Source organism: Erythrolamprus reginae, chromosome Z, assembly GCF_031021105.1.
Source record: "Erythrolamprus reginae isolate rEryReg1 chromosome Z, rEryReg1.hap1, whole genome shotgun sequence".
Lineage (NCBI taxonomy): Eukaryota > Metazoa > Chordata > Lepidosauria > Squamata > Dipsadidae > Erythrolamprus > Erythrolamprus reginae.
The window spans coordinates 128,301,717-128,327,281 of record NC_091963.1 but is presented as its reverse complement, the minus strand read 5'-3'; the positions used below and the strand labels follow the sequence as shown (position 1 = coordinate 128,327,281).

The window sequence follows — 25,565 nt, the reverse complement described above, 5'->3', positions numbered from 1 at the left end:
GTTTTTATTTTAAAAGACAGCGATAAGATGTTAATGTTGAATATATTTGTGGGTGACAGATTTTTTCTCTGGTTTTTTTGGGGGGGAGGATGAAAATTCAGTACCTTCTATATATTTTTTTCTTTTTATATCCATTTTATCTATTTAATACAATCCTTAATAAAATTATCGAATAAAATACTGAACAAAAAGTATTCAGACCACCTTCACTTTTGTTGATTTTATTATACTGCAGCCTGATTTCATTGTTGTTGAAATTAACTCCCCCCCCTCATTAATCTACACCCAATATCCCATAATGACAAAGTGAAAACAGAAGTTTAGAAATGTCTATAAATTTATTAAAAACAAACAAACAAACCCTGAAGGCAAAAGTATTTAGACCCTTTGCAACAACACTTGAAATTTAGGTCTGGTGCCCTCTATTTCTCTTGATCATTGCTAACATGTTTCTACACCTTGATTGCAGTTGATCTGATAAATAGAGTGGACATGATCTGGAAAGGCACATTCTTCTCTATAGAGGGCCTCACAGCTGAAAATGCATACTGTAGCAGAGCAAAAACCATGAGGTCAAAGGAACTGCCTGTCAAGCTCAGAGTCAGGATTATTGCAAGGCAGGGATCTGGGGAAAGCTAGAATAAAATTTCTATTGCACTGAGAGCACAGTGGCCTCCATAATTCTCAAATGGAAGTAATTTGGCACATCCAAGAGTCTTCCAAGAGCTGGTCTCCTGGTCAAACTGAGAAATCGGGGAAGAAGGACCTTAGTAAGAGAGGTGTCTAAGAACTTGATGCTCACATTGACTGAGCTCCAGAGATCCTGTGTTGAGATGGAGAAGAGTTCCATAAAGACAATCACCAATACAACCAGGGATGGGTTCTAACTTATCCCATCAGTGAAGGGCTACCCAAATTTTTACTACCACACTGTGGGCGTCGCTTATGCAGGATGCACTGCATTTTCTTTCAACATCTTTCAGTGCAAATTGGGCGCTCTGGGGTGGAGCTCCATTTTCACTACCCCACTGCGTTCCCCCCAATCCAGGCAGTTGTCCAACCCTGGTCGCTATTCAATCTCACTGAGCTTGAGAGGATTTGCAAGGAAGAATGGCAGAAATGTCTATAAATCTCCCAATCCAGGTGTGCAAAGCTTGTCATGTCATACCCAAAACCTATCAAGACTGTAAATGCTGCCAAAGGTGCTTCATCAAAGTACCAAAGTTATCTCTATGTGATATTTCAGGGTGGTTTTTGAAAAAGAAATTTACAGACATTTCTAAAATTCTCTTCACTGCGTCATTATGGGCTACTGAGTATAGATTAATGAGAAACAAAATGATTTTCAATGAGTGTAGCAAAACAAAATTGATAAAAGTGAAGGAAGTCTGAATACTTTCTGAATGCAATTGTATTTATAAATTAGTATCTAATTCATTAGTTAGTAACCTTGCACACTGTGTGTGGAACATACAAAAAATACCAGGTTGGATCAACATTTATGAGATTTACATTAGTATAAATTGGTCTTTGTATTTTAATTTTAGTGGGCCTACTTTAAATCTGATTTTACTTGTGACTGCAGTTAGTAAAAGCAATAACAACATTTATGGTTATGAAGAAAATGTATAGTGTTGAAGTACTACATACTTACATGCACACATCTGTATTTGAGGTAATGGAACACATAATTTGAGTTTATTGGATGTCTTGCTTCATCTATCTATCTATCTATCTATCTATCTATCTATCTATCATCTATCTATCTATCTATCTATCTATCTATCTATCTAGCCACCCTAAGTCTTCAGAGAAGGACGGCATACAAATCTAAATAATAATAATAATAATAATAATAATAATAATAATAATAATAATAATAATAATAATGATAGTAATAATTCTACACAACCAAATAAATACAATCCATGTTTGTTTTTAAAGTAAAATAAGTATATTAAACTTTTGTACAATAAATAAAAAAATAACACCAAAGAGTTGGTTGCTGCAGGAAATTGCAATAGAATGTACATTAAAAAGCTTGTAAAAGCAACAATTGGTCATGAAATTGTGGCCATAAACCATGATAGCTAGAAGTGCAAAAATCACGCTTAGAGCTAGTAGCAGATATCAAAGACAAGTGACAGGACCTCTTCAGCTTGTGAATCTCTTTTGGTCATCTGTTTGGTTGCTGTCAGAGATTGCCAAGTGGGAGAGAAGGATGATAGGTCCAACAAAGAAAAATTTAACAGTGAAAAAAAGAGGGAGGAAATTCTAAAATTCTACACCTATGACACATATGTAAATGCACAAGTGAGGATTATTAAATAATATTTAAAGTCAATGCAAATGAGAGAGACAAGGCAAAAAGACTGATTTAGTTGCATATATGGGAATGAGGGCAGCCCACTTCTCTGTGTATCTTCATTACAAACGACAAGTGACAGAAATAAACCCTAAATCTGTAGGAGGCAGGAGGGGGAGGCTAGGGTGAGATCTCTTGAAAGGAACAGGCAAGCATTTGAGTGACACATGGGCCTGTGGACACTCAGCCTCCTCTCTCCTCCTCCCCCCATCCTAAGCCAACCATCCTCCTGGCTTCTCCCTTCAAGTCAGCAAAAATACTTTCTGTCCGCAGAAGGCCATAAGCGAGTTGGTGGATGAAGTGATGTCAGCACCGGCCACCCAATGAGGGCCCACAGAGAATGTCCAAGGATCTGGTCCCCAGGCTGCCTCATAAGGACGTGTGCCAGCCTCAAAGTTTGGCGAAGGCTTCTGTGCAAGGACGGGTCATCACCGGGCTTTCCCTCCATCGTTGGATACAGTGCTCCAAAGGACCATGGTCTGCTGAGAAAGAGGAGGAACTCCACGGGGGCACAAGTGACACTCCATTAAACATACGGAAAGGGAACAGCAGAAGCAGGCCAAGCCGGAAGAAGTGGGAAGCAGCTTTAAACACAACAAAGGGACAGGTGCGGTAGGGCAAAAATGGAAAACGCCCATGCCAAAACAGGAGAAGAATGCCTGGCTTACTTTGGAGTAAGTGAGCATACAGGCCTCTCTCCTGATCAGGTGAAGAGGAGTATGGAAAAATATGGACCCAACGGTGAGTGCTTTCTAAAATAATAGCCCTTTTGGTACCCACTTGGCCAGGGGCCAGGATGCACGAAGACAGGGGAAATGGAGAGCCAGAGAGATGAAAGGATGTGCAGGGCAACATAGATAGGAGAGGCAAAGAAAGCAATCCATCCAGTGATACACAATGATGGGCATGGATTCTAAAATGTGAGGAAGGACAGAAGCAATAAGTAGAGGTGAAGGAAGTATAATCAGCTATTATTAAAAAAAGATGGTCACATAATTATTGAAAAGTAGGATGGAGGTGATAAGAGATGTTCTAGCAGAGTCTAAAGTTGGACAGGGAATAAGAACGAAGGTAGAAGCAAAGCCCAAGAGGGAAAATGGACTGTTTGCAAAGTTGTGGTGGGGTGGGGTGGGGAGATAGTCATGCTGGAGATAGGGCAGCTGCTGCTGCTTTGCTAAGAATAACTCAGTAAATTCCCTTTGGTATGAATGAGATATCAAAATTGCTGATGGGCAACTTGTAGGAGCAGCCGGGAGGTTGAAACAAAAGAGAAGAACTGATATTACACGGCCAGTGAAGCGAACTAGTTAGATGCTGAGTAGATTTGAGATGTCTTTGAGGAACAAAATGCAATTGTTGGTTGGTTGTGATGCTGTGTGAATGGGTGGATCTGGAGAAGCTTGTTTTGTGGAGAGTGAGCACATCAGGCTGCCAAAGATGTGGATGATTGAGAGGACAGTCTGATTTCCTAATTTTATAATGTTCTTCAAATACATGGGGTAAGGTCAAAAATTCCGGATTCCTCAATGGGATTATAACAAAGTTTTGATCAGAGGGGGTTTGAAATGTTTGATTGTGCTATTTTGTGGGACACACATGAGTTTGTAACTGCTGTAAATGACCCCAGTCTGTTCCTTCCTGTCTCCTTGTGAAAGCCCTACCTCCAAGAATTTCCTATGCTCAAATCAATTTTGCAATCATTTAGGCCCGTGGTTTATAAATTGAAGTTATTAAAAAGTTTACTCATTTCTGCAGGGGTGTCCATATTCAACTCATAATTCCTCAATAAACTTAAGCATGATTATCTAACTCTTTCATTCTAACTGTCAAATTATGACATTGAAAATTAACCTTAAACTACATGGGAAGAACCAACTTCCATGTAAACCCAAAATAGTTTCACCTATACCTCTGCTCTATTGCCAATCAGCAACAGTCATGCTAGCAATAATCCTAACCGGCTTTTCTTTCTCTCTTTTTCCTTTCTTTTCCTCTCTCAATATGTTGTATGCGAACCCCAGAACTCCCAGCTGAAGAAGGTGAGTCCTAAAAAAGATTGTGCATAAGTGTTAGGAAGGAAAAATCCCTCGACCTTGAATTAGTATGGCCCATTTGACTCCTATACACAATGACACTCCCTTCAGTGGCTACTGGGTGTACAGATGAGGCCTCAAATTTTCTATTTAGAAATAAGATCTCAGCTTAACCTGTCAATTGCCATGTGGTTTGTCCCAATAATTTCCACCGCATTTCATCATGATCTATAGGCCTAGAGCTCTTTCTTTGATCAATCAGATGCTAAATTCGGTCTCTACCAAATTATGTGTTGTTCAATTCAGATCCATGTTCTGATCTGTCAAGTATCACCCCACACCCATTTCCCCTTTCTTGGCCCTTAGAACTAATTCCAAGCTTCTAAGAGGCATAGCTGGGATAAAAGATAACTTAGTTCTTTGAAATGTTGTTGGCCAAGTAATGGAGGCTGCTTGCTAACTGGGAGGTTAAAAAATCTCCAATATTTATGGATGAAACAAATATCTCTTTTTGGGAGACAGATCAATTGGGAAAAGACAGGGAAAAATGGTTCTATACATTGCCACTTCTCCAAGTTAATAGTTGCTATGGAGTTTCTCTTAACACATAGCTTGCATAAAAGAACCCAAGTATAATGGCTGGAATTGTTGAAAAATCTATCATAGATATGTGTAGCCCACTATCCTTTTCTTTGCAACCCACTGCTTTCTTGACTGGGGGTTGGGGAGGCTGATTTCCCCCACCCCATCTCTGCAGTCTCTGTGTCTTTTGTGCCTTTCATACATTTCTTGCTCATCAGGCAAAACTATATGGGAGCTGGTGGTGGAACAATTTGAAGACTTGCTTGTGCGAATTCTCCTGCTCGCAGCCTGCATCTCTTTCGTAAGTGACACTGGCCTAGTATCTGAGAAAACTTGGGGAATCCACATAGGGGTCAAGAGGAAAGGCAACCATTTGGGGGCTAGAATGGGAAAGAAGCTGTTCTGTGGGCAAGTGATTAATGCAAACACGCTCTCTGGCGATTGCACCCTGTGTTAGGGACACACCAACCTCCACTACATTGGAATGGAAACAACAGAGTAGCAGTTATTGGACTGATTTTAGATGGTTTAATAATGAGTGAAGTTCTTAATGCTCTTTGAGCTTGGCGGTTTGCTTGTAGACATTTAATTACTCAACAAGGCAACATCATCAATGAGAGTGAATGTGAGGTTTGCTCCCTGTTTATAACTGGTATGGGCAAGCTATTCCATATAAATGGAACAAACCCCACACTCACTCTAACTGAGGATGTTTCCTCATTAGATAATAAAATGTCTACAAGCAAACCACCAAGCTTAAAAAGCACTTTAAAACCTCTATAGTTCAACTTTGAGCTATAGATATTACCTTCTATTGGTAATCAGTGTCAACAAATGGGTGAATTGGGTGGGTGGGAAGAAATAACTCTCAAATTATGGAAATATACATGGATATCAGGATAATTTTGTAGGATCCAGCTAGGTTGGTCACAGGACCAGAGGTTTAGTCTTCAGAAATAACTGCAATGCCATATTTCATAATCCCCTTTCACCTCAAGGGCAGGGACTAATGAAGCCTTAATTTGAGTCAGGACACAGAGATGGAATTATTTTCATTAGCAAAGTAGGTAATACATGTAAATGAAAATTTTGCATCTGAGCATCTTCAATGTGTTTTTCCTCATCAATTATTTTTAAACATTTGGGGTGCTTGTAGATGTTTAATTCAATCAGGACACTCTTTTTATGAAAACTAAAATTTGACTTCCTTTTGTGTAACAACTCAGAAAGCAAAATGAGCTAACTTATCTGCACATCAATCTATTTTGGCACCTTCATACTTAAAAGCAAGCACCATATTTTATTTGGCCATTTTCAAATATTTCACAAAACCATTTCTTTCTGAGCAAAATCTCAGAAAACAATATGGGCAGTTTGTCTTCTGAATGTGCATTGTTTCCACCTCCTTTTTTAAATACACAATTTTATTTTAAAAAGTTTTAAAAAGGAGATTAAAACTAATGTAAACCAAAAACTATTACCCATTAACATAAACATTTTTAAAGGTGGGGAAAAAGAAAGATTTTTTTTTAAACCCTAAAAATACAAAAAAGGGAAGAAAGAGAAAAGAAAGAAAGAACATGCAACGAAGTGGCTCCTTTATAGCAGTTATAAGTAAATTATAAATTTACATATTACTCTATGATTACAATGTGACCTTCTTTCTATAATCGATTCACTTTAATCATCAAAACCACAATCATAAGCTCATTTTTCTTTCTTTGTGCCAAGAGTCCATAGCGATTTCCAGGTAGCAATACATATAGATATTGTGCTTTTTCTGATCGAAAAACTCAATTTGGCTATCTCAGAGTTTAAATTATAAGTGTACTTCTACTATAATGAATACATTGACTCAGTCTAGAAAAAGAATATACCTGACCTGTACATTCCTAAATAGGCATAAATGCTCTCGGGTTCATAGAATCCATAAACTCCCTGCCATTCCTAAAATATAGCAAACCCAAGCACAAGAAGTTGAGATTTTCCTTATTTCAGCACCCAGAGCCTGTTGTGCTTCTGCCCAGTTTCTTGACACTTGAGATGCAACCTCCTCAGATTGTGATACTAGATCTTTCAAGAGCACATGGCCCAGCTCGGCAACAGGAGGTCTCAGAAAAGGTCATAATTTACAGACTGGTTCTCATGTAGCTGTGGTTCAACATTTCATCTTCAGACAGCCCAGGAATATTGGCCTTCCCTTGACCAAAAAGAAGCCAGTCAACAAAATTGTTCCTTCCATTTCCTTATTTTCTTTCTCCTATGGAGCTCTGTAGGATACAAGTTGTCACGCTGAGATTGCCAGCCAACAGAGACTTTCCTTAGTTAAAGTGTTGCTGTGTTTCTTTATTTTCTCTGATCACACCCCCTCTTACATCACTCCCACAATCCTTATCTTTCTCTGTTTCCTATATATATATCCGCTTGCTTATGTGAGCGAGCACATTCTAATCTAACCTTCTTGTGTGCTTGCAGCCATGTTTTCGTTAGAAGCTGCTTGATAAAGCGCAGCTGGCACAATGAACTTATTTCTGTTTATAAAATAAAGTTTGTTTTCACTATGGTTCCTGCCTGATGAAGTCCTGCTTTAAAATCCATCCTCAACACAAGTATTATCGGCCCTCTGAACATAGGAAAGGACAATCTGCTTAGGGATTGTTATTATCATTGAAAAACAGTACAGGCAATATAAATAAAATTAAGAGCACATTGGAAATAGTCCTGTCTCCACCATGGCTTCTGTAGTTTGCTTGAATTATTCTATATTAGAAGACAATTGCAAACACGCTTCTGGGCTGCCCCTAAACAAGATACATTTTCTCTTTGGCATGCACCTACACTTATTTCTTCTGCAGTTGATGAAAGAACGTGTCTTTAGTGTTACCTCTTTTCCACTGTCTGTCAGGCTTTTTCACTCCTGAAGCTTCATTAAATAGAAACTAGTCTGGAAACATTCATAGCGTTTCTAATTTTTAGGGCAGCAGTGAAGACAGTAAGAGGCAGTCTTGTTTTGAATTTTAAGTGCTGAATTTGGACTTGCAAACAAAAAGAAAAAACTTTGGAGATAACAACCAAGCATTACAAAGCACATTTGTACTGTTAATCAACTATATATCCTTCTTACAATTATGCATCCCACCAAGTATATCAAACAGCATGAGGTACTGTATATATTTGTGCCACGCTGTTCCTATAATAGAAACCCCATCAGACACAACTCTCACCAGCAGGGGGAAGTGTGAAACCTTGTACAGATGCTTCCTTGCAATTGTGTGCAACACATACCTTCCTTTTACATGTCAAGCTGTGCATACAGTTACACACTTGCCCCTGCCTGCAGAACTGTGCAGCACCCATGTGTTTGTGCATGAGCACACGCACGCACACGGACACACATACACGCACACACAGAGCAACAGGACAGAGCTCTTTTTGCTGGTGCTATCAGGTTTCAGGGAGATTGACAGATGCGCTTCATTTTTGTGCCAATGCAAAATGCAGACTGGCTTCAGCTGTTTTCAGATGGCATGTTCAAGGAGAATTAAAAAGTAAATGGGATTTCAGAAGGAGAAAAGAGAGGTGGGGCTGGGATTTAGGATTCCTGACTGGAAAATGAAAAAGCACCATATCTCTCCTCCCCTCTACAACTATCTGTGGGTTTTTTTTCCCCTTTACAGGTACTGGCATGGTTTGAAGAGGGTGAAGAGACTGTCACCGCATTTGTGGAACCATTTGTCATCCTATTGATCCTGATTGCCAACGCCATTGTTGGAGTATGGCAGGTAAACAAACTAACCATGTTTTGTTGCATTGTGGTTTGGTGGATGCGTGAGGTAATCCAGACTTCAACGGAAAAGGTGATTTGAAGCATGTGTGAATGCAACATGTATCTGTCAGCTGCCTTTAAATAAAACGCCTCTTTTTCTGGAATTGCATAGGAAAAACCCAGGAAACCGCGGGTCCAGGGAAAGGCACTTCTGCCATTGCAAGTGACTAATGGGTAAAAAATATAATAAACCTCAAATCCCCTTTGCCCCTTCAGAGCCAGATCCCTAGGGGTTAATTCAGGTGTTGCACAGGCATCAGGAGAATCTAGTCTTCCAGTCAACTACAGAAGGTCCCTATTAACCAACCCATCCCAGGAGGTTATTCTGTGGGGAAATTTAGAAGCGAGTCCTGTACATGCCTCTTTGGAGTCATGAATGAATGAAAGGTGGTTGATAAGCACAATAAATAAGCAAGCCAACCATGCTTTAAAGCAGTAGTTTTTTCAAACTTGGCAACTTTAAGAGATGGTGGACTTCAGCTCACAAGGACATCTTAAAGTTGCCAACTTTAAAGCATAATGTCACAAGCCACATCAAACCAGAGCCAAGCCAAGCAAAGCATATTGTGATTTAATGTAAGGTGCGAAGTCCTCTTTAGTAGGTGAAGGTACGTCCGTGATGCTCTAGATGCACTACAATGTGACTTAATATATATATATATTCTTCAGATGTACCTTATGAATATTATTTGATACCATGAGGAGATTTTGTACTCTAACCTAGTAAATCTCTGAGAGCATGAAAGTGCTTTCAGCAAATTTCAGGGTGTCAAAATATCAAGGCTTAAGGTTTTCTTGCACCGGGGGAAAAGGAATGCCATTTCCCTCCGCTGAAGAGGCCCTAGCGGTAATTGGAAGCAAGAGGGCATTTTAACTCTGAGTGGGGGCCTTCTCCTTGCAGGAACGAAATGCTGAGAATGCCATTGAGGCCCTAAAGGAGTATGAACCTGAAATGGGCAAAGTCTATCGATCTGACAGGAAGGCGGTACAGAGAATAAAGGCCAGAGACATAGTCCCTGGGGACATTGCAGAGGTAGCAGGTAAGTGCCCGGGGGAGGGGGCAGGAGGGGAGAAGCATTAAAGGTCATGGGGATTCCCCAGGGTGAAGGAGACTAAACATAGAGTGAGTACCAGAGTCAGTTTAGATACCACAAGTTCTCTTCCATAATCTTTAAATCCCTAAGAAGCTCAAGCTCCCAACTTAAGCTACTAGAAACGAGGCGACTGAAGATGACAGATACCACTAGCAGTGACATTCAAAATGCTTAGATATTTCTGGAGCTACTGCTTTAGAAGATAGTATTCTCCTCTCACCCCAATACCTACTCCTTGATAGATTAGATTAGATTAGATTTATTGGATTTATATGCCGCCCCTCTCCGCAAACCTGGGTCAAGTAGGGTCAAGTCGAAGGGATAGACCAGTATTCTCTACTGCTTTCTTTTCTAGAGGATATATATTCTCCAGATTTTATTTATTTATTTATTTATTTATTTGTCAAACAATTATAGAATGTACAAATAAACATAGATAGGTAATGATAAAAAGTAATGATAGAAGACAATAGAACATTAGGACAGGGACAGTAGGCACGATGGTGCGCTTATGCACGCCCCTTACAAACTTCTTAGAAAGGGGGAGAGGTCAATTGTAGAGGTTAAAGGTTTTGGGGTTGGGAGTAAGGATAAGGATAGTATGATTCTCTAGTAACAATCATCTGCAGCTATGCCCCTCTTTAAAGAGCAGTGATTCAAAAATGCTTCAGTTTGTTAAGCTGAAGCTATTGTCAACATTCACATAGCATTTCTGTATTATATTGATTACACAGGTTGCCTCAACTTGAACAGGTTTGGACCAAAGACTGAATAGTGATAAGGAAGCATTATTTTATTAAATTGAGTTGCAAAGATATTTAACATTGAGCAGGGATCAGCCCATTCTTAGATAAGCAGGGGAATTATGGTTGCAATATGTGGCAAAGAAGACATTATTCTCCGTGTGATAAAAGAAATAAACGTCATTTCCATTTATACCTAACTAGGACACAAAGCATCCTGATTATGTCTTTTATTTGCTGTTACCTGATGATATGGCCACCATTTTGTCCCCAATGCACAAAGAAGATAGGCTTAAGTCAGTGTTTCCCAACCTTGGCAACTTGAAGATATTTGGACTTCAACTCCTAGAATTCCCCAGCCAGCGAATGCTGGCTTGAGAATTCTGGGAGTTGAAGTCCAAATATCTTCAAGTTGCCAAGGTTGGGAAACACTGGCTTAAGTAATGGTTAGTTATACTGTCATTGAAATAGCAAACTCTTATTCTAATGCCGTTGAAAGTTAGCCTCTAGGTAAGTCAAATCCAGCTTTGTTATCCATAACTTTTGTAACGAACTTCAGTGACCACAGAGACTTGAAACAGACAGTTTAGGCAGATGGAGGCTTGGCAGTATTGAGCAGCAATTTTGTGCTGGTTTACTTTTGCTGTTAAGGATGGTAAGGAGCAGTTTAACTTAGCCCCAGGGAAATGCCCTCAGTGAAGGCAAGAATGCTTCTATTACAGGAGAAAAGGTTAAATTGAGATATAATTCTCTCAGGGAAATTTCAGAATTTGTCAAATTAATCAACCATGAATGAATTAAAGGAAGGAACTGGCCTTGTTTTGAATTTCCAGTATGTGAAGTAGAAACATTCTGACAATGTCTATTTCTACTGTAAATACTTCCTGTTAGAAATTGTATTAATGACTACCCATTCTGGGTTTCCCCTCCCACTCTGTGACAATATATTGCTGCAAACCTCATTTAAAGCCAGTGTTTTCTTCTCCTGACTGCCTATATACTGTACTTAGAAGTCTGCTCTTGCCAGGCTCCATTTTGTGCAAGGCCGAGAATCTCAATCCAGATGTGGGACCTCCTTCTCCTCATTTTCCCTGCCACTCCAGGGGGTACCCTATTGGGTCACACTGGGGCAGCCATTCCCCACAAGTCAGGAGAAGAGTAGATATTTTTGTTTGGATTATATAGTGTTTTTTCTTCAGCCTCAAATCCATAGGAAGTTGTGCAGATGCTTGCTTCAGCAGAATCTGAACAAGGCCCCTCCATCATGGAGCTTGTTTACTTCTTGGGCTTGCCCTGTTTTGACCCTGGAATAGAGGCGAGAGGGATGTTTTGGGAACAGACAGTCCCCATGGAGAGTGAGGGCTGGAGGGGGAGCAGTGAAAGTAGAGCCCTAAGGAATCCCCTTCAGCTGCACTTACTGGACAACAGCTGCCCTCATAGCTGGGCCAACAGCCAGTTCATTCCCTCCTTCTTTCTAAATTAATTTAATTCGGAGATCATTTACTCTTGGGGCCAGTTGCACAAGTGTTTCCGAAATATAAAGGACACCCACCCACCCACCCACCCATCCACCCATCCATCCATCCATCCATCCATGTGATGGAGAACCTCTTTCTTGCTTTCCCTTTTGTCACACATTCACACTAAGGAGATGAGGAGACCACTAAAGAGAGTGGTTACTACTTCTGGGTGCCTAGAAAAGAGAAACACTGCACTCCCCCCCCCCCAAAAAGACGGCAGATTTACATAAAATTCACTTATGTGTAGCAAATTGGACAATGTGTGAATGGAAAATTGCTCTTTTGAGTCTATAGATTTAAGTGTAAATTTTGAAAGGATTTGTTAATTTAAGTTGAACGCAAGACGTCTTATCGTTTCAACTGAAAATGCAATAGGCTGGTTGCTAACAATTGATAGGCCACAACAAGCCCTTCTCCTCTCATTTTAGAAACTACAGTAGTCCCTCGCTATACCGCGCTTCACCTACTGCGGCTTCACTTCATCGCGGGTTTCTGAGGAAGTCGATTGGCAGATTTAAACAGCCCGCCGAACTCGATCGGCAGGTTGAAAAAAAAAAAAATCTAAAATTGTAAATACTGTATTTAAATACTGTATCTAAAATAAATACTGTGTGGGAAGGGTTTATAAGCACTTAAAACAATGAAAACTTACCAAACAATTACAATATAAATACTTAAATAAGTACTATCAGTCGATAAATTCCCCATCGCGGATTTCACCTCTCGCGGCCAGGTCTGGAACGTAACACCAGCGATAGGAGAGGGACTACTGTATAGCCCTTTTATTTGGATCATTCCCTTTAAAATAGGACCTCTGTCTCTCCATCCTATCTCACATCAATTTGGCTGCAGAATTAAGAATCCAACAGGAAATTAAATCTCCAGCTCAAATATCAATAAAATAATGCATGTATCCATGTGGATGTGCAAAACATTTTGTCATTGAAGTCAGTTTCCAAAAACTTTGAGATAAATGTTTCCTTCTAACAGAGAATGCAGGACTAGAAGCTCTCAATCTTTCCACATCTCAATCTTTTTCTAATCCTGAAAGCCCAGTTCCTTGGTCATGCTTTTTAAAATGTTGATTCCCACATCCTTAAAAATGTGCTTATTAAAAAAATCCTAATATATATTTTGATCAATAAATCTCATTGTCAGAAGATTTGGTGGCATTGTCAGATTCACCTTGTCTATGCCCTAGCTCTAGCAGCTACCACCCAGCTATCCCAAGGAATCTCACAAGCAGGGTTTGAAGGTGACAAAATTTCCCTATTTTGATTTCTAATGCTAATTACTCTAAAGGGGTAACTTTCTATACATAGATGCCCCGTTCTTAATTTGGACACTGAATACCTCTTGTCTGGCCCAACTGTCATTCATGATTTTATCACCTTCTTTCATGTGCCTCAGTGACCGAATGCCAAGGAAGGACACAATGTTCTTGTGTCTTACGAAAATTGCATAAGGAGTGGATTCATTTCCCTAAAATTTCTTCTTAAACTTACTGGATTTATAGTCAAACCCATGTGCATTTGGCCTCTGCTAACTGGGCATCATAACGTATACATTAGGAGGCAATTCAATATTGGTAAATAATATATATGTATTACCATAGAGGCAAAGAGAGTGTGTTAAGTCAAAGTCCTTGAATGTCTGCAGGAAATAATTTAACAAAGAGGTAATTCTGAGGAGTCTCTGGAACTCATTGATAACTCTGAATAGTTTACTTTCTTTATTTCTTTCCTTTTCTTTTAAATTTTACTGGCCAAGCAACTTTAGCATCACTTGGGGGGATATAGGAACATAGTTGTTGCCACCTTTCTCCTAGACTGGCCTGGTATTGAGTTCCCTTCCCTGCCTAGGGAAGCCATGACCTCTCCATCTCCTTGAAGAAGAGAAGGCAATGGAGCAATGGGTAGTGCCCAGCAACCAGCTTCACCTTGTATGGACACTGGCAGGCAGCTGGTGGTGCCTCGGGAATGTGATGAGACAGGCAAGGAGGGAGAGAGAGAGAGAGAGAGAGAGAGAGAGAGAGAGAGAGAGAGAGAGAGAGAGAGAAAGACACTTAATGCGCTGGTGGAAAAGCGAGCCGGGGTGCATGGGGACATCTAGGGTTACTGTGCCTTGTTAGATGAAAGGGGGACAGGCAAAGGAGAAACCCACATTGGGATACTGCCTCTGGCTACCTTAGAAGCAGGGCAAAATACCCCCCAAACACCTCCACCCCATCTGCATCTTACATTCTTCAATCCTGACATGTCCAAAGCATACTCTTGATTATCATCAACTTCTTGTTTTTGAAGTTTTTCCTCTGCATTTCTTTCTGAGCAATATTTATTAGTTTAATAAATACAGTAGGTATGAACAGGTAATTGAGCCGAGTTCATAAATGGCTTTAGTATGGCATAGGCTTGTAATTGTTAAATGGCTTTGCTGGGAGAGATTCTCTGAGGAGAATAGTAAAGGTGAGAGGCAGAGGAAGCCCACCTGAACTAATTGTGGGTGAATGACTTCATTAAAAAAAAAAGAAAACCAGGGAACATCTTGAAGGGGAATGGGGTCAAGGGAACTGGAGAATCCCAGAATAATTTCTGATTGAGCAAGGAGAAATTTCATTTTTCCTCAATTGAGGAATTTTATCACCACAGGAATTTAACCTCAAAAACTATATTTAAGTGCTAGATGGAAGAGATTTACACAAATGCAAATGAACATTTGTACTCTTCTAATTTCAGTTGCTTCAATTGGTTGCATGTTGTTTCTGCCATAAGTAGTAGTGGTATATATAGTGGTATACAGTAGTACTGTACTATATATAAATATAGTATATTTATTTTTGAATTGTAGTGGTGTAGGAGAGAGATTTAATATATATGGGACATTTCATCCACTGAAGTTCCTGCTTCAGAATTTGAGCCCAGTGAGAAATTTTTGTCATTCAAACTACCTTCAGTTCTGTACAAATAAGGTTCTTTGTCTTTAGACTAATGTTTCTCAACCTTAACAATTTTAAGATATGTGGACTTTAATTCATAGAATTGCTGATTGGGAAATTCGGGGAGCTGAGTCTGCATATTTTAAAGCTGAAGAGTTTGAGAAACACTAAAAAAACACATTGTGATGATCCGGGTTAACAAAGTTGTTCGCTGGCCTCCTGTCCAGTGATTTGTCACTGTCTTTTACTGCCCTCCAGTGGACACCATCACTTTTCATTCCTTAATATAGAACTTGGGTCAATGGATCTCTAACCTTTCTGACCCAAGACATTCTGCTGTCTGAAGCAGAAGATAAGGTAGCTTGCATGCCTTAGAAACCATCTGGATTGGAAATTGAATTTCATCTGAGGACAGTTGCCTACTAAAGTAGACATGTAGCCTGGAATAAACCTCCTTCTTTGACAGAAAGGAACTGAATACATTATGACCTGAGACAAACTCTTTGTTTTGCCTACGGGAAGAGCTGTCAATACCTTGGTTCACAGTGGAAGGAAACCTTGTACAACTTCCTTATCTAGTTCTGAGAGAAGGAAGTTATCTTGCAAACACCTGTAGGTTGAGCAACTTACATCACATGCTTAATGATGTTACCCTACAATTGTCACACTTTGGAAACTATAGGCCAGGGGTGTCAAACTCGCGGCCTGTGTGTCAGATGCATCATGCACTGGCCACACCTACTCCCATTTTAGTTAAGGGGAAAAAATTGTGATATGTCACATGATGAGGATGAGGATGTATCATTGTGAGATTGACACCCCTGCTATAGACCATTTTCATGATAATATGACTGACACAAATTATGGCATTTGTAAAATGACATCATGAAGTGAGTGGCATGACTGAAGCATCTACTGGACATCTGTTAGTCCAGGCGAGGGTGATGGTTGTGGAGGGGTCCACATAATACCCGAAGCCGACTCACCGGCTGGCGGTTGTTGCGGCGTCAGCGGGGGAAGGAGGCCGCCATTGTGGGGGTGGAGCCTGCGGCCCCCACGTCATCAGGGGGCCACAGTGACGAAGTTTTGGGTGCGCTGGGCACCGATTGGCTGGGCGAGAGGGAGGCAGCCCTATAAAAGGGGCTGCCTCGTGGCGCAGTTCCTCTCGCCCAGATCGTCGTGGGACACCCGCCCACCCTCCCTCTGTTACAGGGTGCATATGATTGGTCGCCCTTAGGGGGCCGAGTAGGAATTTTTTGCAGTCACAGCAAATTGGCCGAGCTGTGATTGTTTTTTCGCCTACTCCACTCTGTGCGTGGGAGTGCGGTTAGGGGGTGGACTCACCAACTAGTGCCCCCCCCTCAAGGTCACGGGGGGGGGAGGCCAATAGGGGGCGGAAATGGGCGTAAGCAGCAACTGTGTGATCTCCTTTAGGGGCACCTCTAGTGAGGTGAGGGGCGATCTCCTTCTCGGATTACAGGGCTCGACCGGCTTGGGTTCGGGGAGGGGGTCGCTCCTGTGGCTCGCTGGCTGGGGATTAACAGAGACCAGTAGCGAGCCATCCCACACGCCATGGGGGGCGTGGTAATGGTGCAGGGGGCAGGTGTAATTTTACCATGACCCTGCACCCAGGCAAGGAGCTTTCGCCCGAGAGTTGCTCTGTTGAGTTTGTTTGAAGTTAACTCCGCCCCCATTTGATTTATGCACCCCTGCAGGTCACGTGGTGCTAATTGGTTAAATAAGTTAATTTGAGTTTGGTTGAATAAAAGTGACCCCATTATACCCATACCTTGTGTCCGACTGTTACTCCGCCTGCGCCGCAATACACAAATAGGCTGAAATCAATTTGTTGTGCAAACTCAATAGGGTTGCTTTGTGACCCAATGATTGGATATATACTACAGTATATACAAAACCTGGTTAAGGAATTAACCTGTTTTCTGAGTTTACATAGTATACCTATTTATAAATTAACTAAATGGATTGAGTTTTTAACAAGAGGCTAAATCTGAAGGAGCAACCTAAGGTTAAAATTAACACAAGTTTAGTATGTTGTGTTTATGCCACCATTAGATTTTTATTTAATCCACTTAAATTATGCTAGCCCAGAAAATTGTATAAATTCAGAAAATGTGGTTTGCTTAGCCATGGCTTAGCTCAGTGATGGCGAACCTTTTTCCCCTTGAGTGCCAAAAGTGCATGTGCATACGCTATTGTGCCTGCGCAAATGCCCACACCCATAATTCAATGCCTGGGAAGGGCTAAAATTTCCTCTTCTACCCACCACCCCAAGGCTCTCTGGAGGCCAAAAACAGCCCGTTTCCAAACTTCTGGTGGGCCCCGTAAGCCAATTTTTCACCCTCCCCAGGCTACAGAGGATTTCCTGGAGCCTAGGGAAGGCAAAAATGCCCTCCCCCATCTCCCTGGAGGCCCTCTGGAAGTCGAAAATGCCCTCCCAGAGCCTCTGTGCAAGCCTCCGTGCAAAATCAGCTGTTTGGTGCACACATGCACATTGGAACTGAGCTAGGGCAATGGCTCGTGTGCCGACAGATATGGCTCCACGTGCCACCTGTGGCACCCATGCCATAGGTTCACCCTCACTGGCTTAGCTCATAGTCAATAGCAGTTGCTTTATTATTATTTTTACAACAAATAATCGTGACTGTTCTATAGCTAAAACTGGAGGTTATTCTTTTTTTGTTCCCCAGTTGGTGATAAAGTTCCAGCTGATATCCGCATCATTTCCATCAAATCCACCACTCTGCGTGTGGACCAGTCTATTCTGACAGGTAAGGAAGTCATATAAACACAGTAACAGTAATTCTGCCCTTAAGATAATGGGGAGGAAAGTAAAACGAATGAGAGAAAGAGGGAATAATAACAGAGACGATATTTTTAAATCTCAGCCACTCAGCAAAGACCTGGAGGAGAACCTATATTTTAAACCACTTTGTAAACGGGAAGGATAGGTCCATATAGAGATCATAGACTCTATAGATAATAAATCTATGGTTGGGAAATTAAGCCTTGGGAAATCATTGATATAGGCAGATTGGGGTATGTCTATGCTGGTGTTGTTCAACTTAGGCTAATTAAAGATATGTAGACTTCAAATCCCAGAATTCAAATTCTGGAATTGAAGTCCATACAACTTAAAGCGCCCAAGACTGAGAAACACAGATCTATACAATATCTAAATGCTTGCATTCAGACCATCCCGATCCTGTTCTGTACGAAGCAAGTGGTCTGACCCTTTATATCTCCACCCAGGTGAATCTGTCTCTGTGATCAAACATACCGAACCTGTCCCAGATCCCCGGGCTGTAAATCAGGACAAGAAGAACATGCTGTTTTCTGTGAGTATTATTGATAGGGCTGAAGATGTAAATTCTCCTGATGCATTCTTTTTGTCCCTGATACAAATAGTACATGGTAGGGATACTAACTGGACATTAAACACCATATTCCAATTGTCTTTATTTGGTTAAACAGTGGGATGAAGGAACAGTTTAATGCCTGTGGAGATACTCAGCCATCACTGGTTGCCCCAAAAGTGCTTTTTCAAAAGGCAACTGGACTCTGTTTTCCCCCCCCCTGAAAACATTTTGCTTCTCATCTAAGAAGCTTATTCATCTCCGAGCGGAATAAATTTCTTGAACGAGAAGCAAAGCATCTTCAGGGGGGGGAGGGGGGAAATGAAGAAGTCCGGTTGCCTTTTGAAAAAGCACTTTTGGGGCAATAAGGTGACATCATTGCTTTCGACCGCTCCCTCAAGCAACAGTGCAAATTGACTGATCATTGCACTTTTATTTCACCTATAGGTAACTGGGGAGATTGGGAGAAAATGATACGCTTGTAAATTCCATAATTTTATGCTACCTATTAATAATATATGACTGTCAGAAAGTGTGATATGGTATAGCCAAAACTTTGAATATGATTGCAAGTCAGATACAACTAGGAAGGGCATGGCAAGTATAAGGGGATTAAATTGTTGACTATATGCCATCAGTCAGTACTGACCTCTGAGTAACCACATAGAAAGATTTTATCCAAGATGATCTGTCCTTCAGGCCCTCCAATGACTCAATAATCTCTGCTGTACCTGAACCTGCAGAGGTTTTTCCTTCCCCCCCCCCCTTTTATCTTTTTTTCCTTTTATCTTTTTCAAGAGCTAAATTCACACATTTTAAAGAAATATGCTGTTATTTGCAATATTGTTTCTTCATTAAGAATATAGAAGTATGCTAAAACTTCACCCTAGAAGATGTGCACATGGTTCTTGGAAGGGGTGAGGGAATGGGAATTTTGTGGCTGATGTGATGCCTAACAGAAGTAATTTCAATAATTTCCAAAACTTCTGGCAACTTCTGGTTTCTGGCATACCTGGCCTGGTGCAGATCCACAGACCAGGGGTTGGGGACCCTTGCCCTTAACAATAGTTCCAGCCATCATCATCATCATCATCATCATCATCATCATCATCATCATCACCGTATTATTATTATTATTTGCATATAGAGAATCAACATGCTATAGATCAGTGTTTCCCAACCTTTTTTGAGCCGCGACACATTATTCACATTTAGAAAATCCTGGGGAACATTGAGCAGGGGGAGGGGAGGGGCTAAAAAAAAGTTTGGACAAAAAAAATCTCTCTCTTCCTCCCTTTCGCTCTATTTCTCTCTCTCTCCCTCTTTCTCTCTCTCCCTTCCTTCCTCTTTCTTTCCCCCTCTCTCCATCTCTTTGTTTCTCCCTTTCTTCCTCTCTTTTTTGCCCTCCTTCTCTCTCCCTCCTTCCCTCCCTCTATGTCTTTCCCTCACCCTCCTTCCCCCTCTTTCTCCCTCTCTCTTTCTCTCTCTCCCTCTCCTGCTATCTCTTTCTCTCTCTTTCTCTCCCCCCTCTCTCCCTCTCTTTCTCTCTTTCCCTCTCTTGCTATCTCTTTCTCTCTCTTTCTCTCCCCCCTCTCTCCCTCTCTTTCTCTCTCTCCCTCTCCTGCTATCTCTTTCTCTCTCTTTCTCTCCCCCTCTCTCCCTCTCTTTCTCTCTCTCCCTCTCCTGCTATCTCTTTCTCTCTCTCCCTCTCCTGCTATCTCTTTCTCTCTCTCCCTCTCCTGCTATCTCTTTCTCTCTCCCTCTCTCCCCTCTCTCCCTCTCTCTCCCTCTCTTGCTATCTCTTTCTCTCTCTTTCTCCCCCCTCTCCCTCTCTCTCTCCCTCTCTTGCTATCTCTTTCTCTCCCCCCTCTTTCCCTCTCTCTTTCTCCCTCTCCCTCTCTTACTATCTCTTTCTCTCCCCCCTCTCTCCCTCTCTCTTTCTCTCAGCAGCCGCAGTGGGTAGTAGCCGTGGGGCGGCAGCAAGGTCGTCAGCTGTGAGGCGGAGCTCCGGAACGGAGGCACCGGCAGCGGCAGGCAAGTGCCAGCCACGCAATTCTAGCATGTCCAGCCGCCGCCGCCTCACAGCTGACCACTCTGCCGCTGCCCCACGGCTACTACCTGCTGCGGCTGCGGCTGCCGCCGCCATCACCCTTCCACTGCGTGCCGCCCTTCCGCTGCCACTACCCTCCCACCAGGCCCCAAAGCTCACCTGCTGCAGCCGCCAGGGAAGCTCCAGCCGGGCGGGGCACTGCAGTTGCCGGAAAACTTGGAAGGCGCTAAGAAGGAAGCTCAGCTTCCGTTCTCACAACTTTTTGCTCTTCGCAAAAAGTTTCGAGACCAGAAGCTGAGCTGCTTTCTTCGCGGCACACCTGACCATGTCTCGCGGCACACCAGTGTGCCGCGGCACACCGGTTGAGAAACACTGCTATAGATGTAGCACATACATGTTCTTTAATGCCATAAGGTCTGGAGACCTTGGATTTTTCTCTATGTACAATCTTGCTATGTGCAAGATTGTACATAGCCATATTTATAGCCTTCTTTATCTAAAATAACTTAGTTTTGTCCACCTTCTTTATATTGAATGCCACTTTCCTTTGTGGAATTTAATCTGTCTTGTTTATTCTGTTTCATCTTCAAATTCACTCCAGGGTACCAATATTGGTGCCGGCAAAGCTGTTGGTATCGTCATCGCCACTGGTGTGAGCACTGAAATTGGTAAGATCCGCGATGAAATGGCGGCCACAGAGCAAGAAAAGACGCCATTACAGCAGAAACTGGATGAGTTTGGTGAGCAGCTGTCCAAAGTCATCTCCCTCATCTGTGTGGCTGTCTGGCTCATCAACATTGGGCATTTCAACGACCCCATACATGGTGGCTCCTGGATCCGCGGCGCCATCTACTACTTCAAGATTGCTGTTGCCCTCGCTGTGGCTGCCATCCCAGAAGGTCAGTTGAGGCCATTCCAGGTTTCCACAATTACCTGTACGGGCTTAATGAATGGCAGCAAATTTCTTTCTTTTTTAAAATAGCCTTTGCTGCCATCATATTTTTGTGCTTTCATTTTCTTCTGCACTGGACATAGAGTGCACTGAACTCTGGAAAGCATATGAAGGAGTTAGAGTCCAGCCCTTTAGATATTAACCCATACTCTTGCAAAGTCTTAAGTTATCTGTGACACTTTGTGCAAACTGTCATTGTTGCATGTTGGCTTGTTGAAAAAAAATCCTCCTGTACTCTAATGCTAAGCTATAAACACTGTTTTACAAATTTTACCTTAGCAACAAAAATTTTGGGCTTGCTAGTGGTCACAAGTCAGGGACCAAATGAAGCAAGGTAGCAAAGAGCATCCTAGAGGTGAAAGGAGTTACAATTATTTTGCAGATTTGCTTTCTGGTACTTCGGTTTGTTCTAACTACCCTGGCAGCCATTTTGGGAGACTGATGGAGAGGAGGGTGTTTCTTAAAATCCCAGTCAAAGCTAGGTTTTCTGATGATCTGACTACAGTAATGTTGTACCTCTTGGCCTTTCAACACAGAGAACAGAATTACATGTAATACCCTTTCCCCACTCCTTTTACAACAATGTTCTCACTCTGAAATTTTAAGGACTGTTCAGATCTGAAGTATTTCATATACTATTGGGCTACGATGACACACAGTTATATTTCCCATTAAAGCCTTAGCATTCTTTGTCACAAACTGGAATCTAATAATGTAAGTTTCTCTGAAAAAGAAGTATAATTGTGGATAGTAAACAAGATGGGCTACTTTGGGATTGGACCGGTTCGCCCAAACCAGTAATGAACCACTGTTGATGTCACAATGACATCACGGAACTGGTTCTGTCAGTGCCAGTCTGTGGGGACCACCATCTTTTTTTAAATTTATTTTTGGGATTTTTTGCCACTGCACATTTGCATGTGCACTTTGTGTGTGTGCATCCATGAAGCATGGGCATATGGCACAGGAGGAAGCGAACCAACAGGGAGATTAGTTAGAACCCACCCTTGGTAGTAAGGGCCAAAAAGAGTCATCTGAGTGAATTTGCTTGAACATGACATGAATTTCCCCAAGCTTATCTTTTTGCTCCTTCTTTTTCTTCCTCCTCAGGCCTTCCCGCTGTCATCACGACCTGTCTAGCTCTGGGGACACGCCGTATGGCCAAGAAAAACGCCATTGTCAGAAGCCTGCCCTCAGTGGAGACCTTGGGCTGCACCTCCGTCATCTGTTCCGACAAAACTGGCACCTTGACTACCAACCAAATGTCGGTTTGCAAGGTGAGCTGAGGACGGATGCCAGCATTTTTCTCATCTAGAATCTCTTTTGGCCATCTCATTTTCATTCTTATTGAAATCTGCTTCATCCCCTCCCTCCTTCCTTCCCCCTTCCCTTCCCTTCCCTCCTTCCTTCCTTCGTCTCTTTCTCTAGATGTTTGTTGTGGACAAAATAGAGGGAGATTATTGTGCCTTGAATGAATTCAGTATCACTGGGTCCACCTATGCCCCCGAAGGAGAAGTGTAAGTATAAATATGAATTCTAAACAAAGCCTATTTATTTATTTATTTATTTATTCATTCATTCATTCATTCATTCATTCATTCATTCATTCATTCATTCGACTTCTATGCCGCCTTTCTCAATCGACTCAAATTTTAAACCTGATAGCCAAAGCCAATACTGTACTTTGGTTTCTACATTATGCTAAATAATGTTTTGTTTCAAGAATGATATTCTTAGGTTGAAATGATTGGACTTACCAACACATAATTTATAGGTTATTGTGGTTTGAAATTATAATGGTTAGTTTCACACAAAATACTAGATCAAAACTAAATAAATCATATTCTGCCTTTATATGGTATTTACTCTTTCAGAAATTCCAGGTGCTCTCATTCCTTAGTTGTTTTGCTTCTCCCATCATTCACAGAAACAATCTATGCTCATTCCAATTACATATTTTGGCCACTGCTGAATTAAGCAATGCCGTGGGCATCCTATCTCGTTGCCCGGAAGCTATAGGAGTGGGAAGCCTCAGGTTCAGCTGAATTCTGGCAAGACTGAGTGGTTTTGACTTTAGGGTCCTGTCAGTTCCAGAACTATGCTATCTAGATAGGGTGCACTATCCCAGATAGACCCTGTGCATAATCTGGTGTCCTGATTAAAAAGTAGGTGGCATTCATGGCTAGGGTTTCTATTATGTGCCAGTTGAGCCTGTTCCTGGATTTGGGAGGAGGGCTCTGCTCACTGTCACTCATGCCATAGTCACCTTCCATTTGGAGTATTATAATGCACTCTACATGGGGCTTCCCTTGAAGAGTATCCAGAAGCTTCAGTTGGTGCAAAATACAGTGATGTGGGTGGTGAGAGCCACACAGGATGGGCTTTGTAATACTTGAAACATGGTTTCTGTAGTACTATTGCACTGCCTAACTAAAATGGATTTTCCACCAGCAGTTACGGTATGTCTCTTTGTTGTATGCTGCCAAAATCATTTTTTTTGTGTGAGATGGGTGGCCATATAATGGGCTATATAAATAAAACAAATACATTTAAATTTGGTTTTTTTTTGCATTTGCAGATTTAAGAATGACAAACAAGTGAAAACTGGACAATACGATGGTCTCGTTGAATTGGCTACGATTTGTGCTCTTTGCAATGATTCTTCGCTGGATTTCAATGAGGTGAGTTCTTTTCTGGCTTCATCAGCCACTTCTCACCAAATGTTATTAAGTAATATATTTGGTCCCTTTCACCAAAACCTGCAAAATAAAACCGAGTAATTCTTCATTAAACTAATAAAACCAGAAATAAAAAAGGTGAAATTAAAACAAAAAATTATTTAGAGTCTAAAAACTCCTAAAAGGCAATGTACAAATTTTGACCTGGCATCCAGAGGAATTGTATGTAGTAGGTACTAGACAAAATTCTCCAATTTCCTTCTCCAAATTAGAGTTGGCAGGTTCATTGGAGCTAAGAAAATGACAGTTAAACCTTAAATGTAGAGATGCCTGGAATAAAAGGAAGTCCAAACTTCCTTCTTCTTTTTTGCATTTCTGGAGATGTGTCAGATGTCAAAGGCAACGGACTTACAAAATTCATTACTACGGCTTTCTTTTTTCAAAGGGCTGATAAAATCATGCCAAATGTACCAGTGGTCATTATTTTAGGCAATTAACACAGAGACCTAGTTTGGTGAATTGCTTAAAGGTAGTTGTGTAGAAACCAGGAATTATAGTCCTACCTTAGATACAAAGCCACAAAGGTTACTTGGAGCCAGGCTTTGACTTAGGAAAAAGTCAACTGGAAATCACTTCTGAAAAAGTTCCCAAATAACTGCCTGGACTTATTTATTTTATTTATTTATTTATTGGATTTGTATGTCGCCCCTCTCCGCAGACTCGGGGCGGCTAACAACAGTAATAAAACAGTATATAACAATAATCCAATAATCCATATACAGTAGTTGCCTCGAGTAAAGACTAATTTGAAGACACAAACAACAGCAACAATATCACAGACTAGTTATAAGCCTTCAGAACAGCCTTAAGAATGATAAGAATCAGTCCTTTGAGGTAGACCAGGCTAGAAAACCGAAATTTTGAATACTAATTTCTTTTATTATATAGTGACAGTAATAGATTATTGTGAGTCTGAATACTGTCTCTCCCCAACCCTGTTTTCTTCAACCTTTCATGATCACAGTTTGGTACACCTAAATTATATCTCTGATTCTTCCCTTTCCCAGTCAAAAGGTGTATATGAGAAGGTTGGTGAGGCCACTGAAACTGCCCTTACCTGCTTGGTTGAAAAGATGAATGTCTTCAACACAGATGTACGAAATCTCAGCAAAGTGGACCGTGCCAATGCCTGCAACTCAGTAAGTATATGTTTCTTCCAGGAACTGACTTCCATAAGAGTGCCAGCCACAGGGAACCAAGACTGCCATGATTAACTTCTCAAAGTAGTTTCTTTGTTGTTTGTGCATAGAGAGAACCTTGCCAGATTAAAACACACTCTGTATTACTCTCAGATAAATACAGTAAAGATTTAGGGAGGATTACTTCTCCAATTTCTTTTTTCATACCAATGAT

General features: G+C 41.4%; 1 protein-coding gene across 1 annotated transcript in view; it reads left to right on the top strand.

Moving 5' to 3' along the window:
• The first annotated feature begins 2,988 nt into the window (after positions 1–2,988).
• The window catches only part of LOC139175877 (sarcoplasmic/endoplasmic reticulum calcium ATPase 1), a 36,296-nt gene continuing 13,719 nt past the window's right edge, over positions 2,989–25,565 (top strand). Inside the window, exons 1-12 of the mRNA XM_070767240.1 lie at positions 2,989–3,106; positions 4,387–4,404; positions 5,199–5,281; positions 8,658–8,762; positions 9,708–9,846; positions 17,807–17,887; positions 18,369–18,454; positions 21,124–21,421; positions 22,585–22,751; positions 22,903–22,991; positions 24,053–24,155; positions 25,220–25,351. Coding sequence (XP_070623341.1) covers positions 2,989–3,106; positions 4,387–4,404; positions 5,199–5,281; positions 8,658–8,762; positions 9,708–9,846; positions 17,807–17,887; positions 18,369–18,454; positions 21,124–21,421; positions 22,585–22,751; positions 22,903–22,991; positions 24,053–24,155; positions 25,220–25,351 — 1,419 coding nt within the window. The remainder of the gene's footprint in view (positions 3,107–4,386; positions 4,405–5,198; positions 5,282–8,657; positions 8,763–9,707; positions 9,847–17,806; positions 17,888–18,368; positions 18,455–21,123; positions 21,422–22,584; positions 22,752–22,902; positions 22,992–24,052; positions 24,156–25,219; positions 25,352–25,565) is intronic.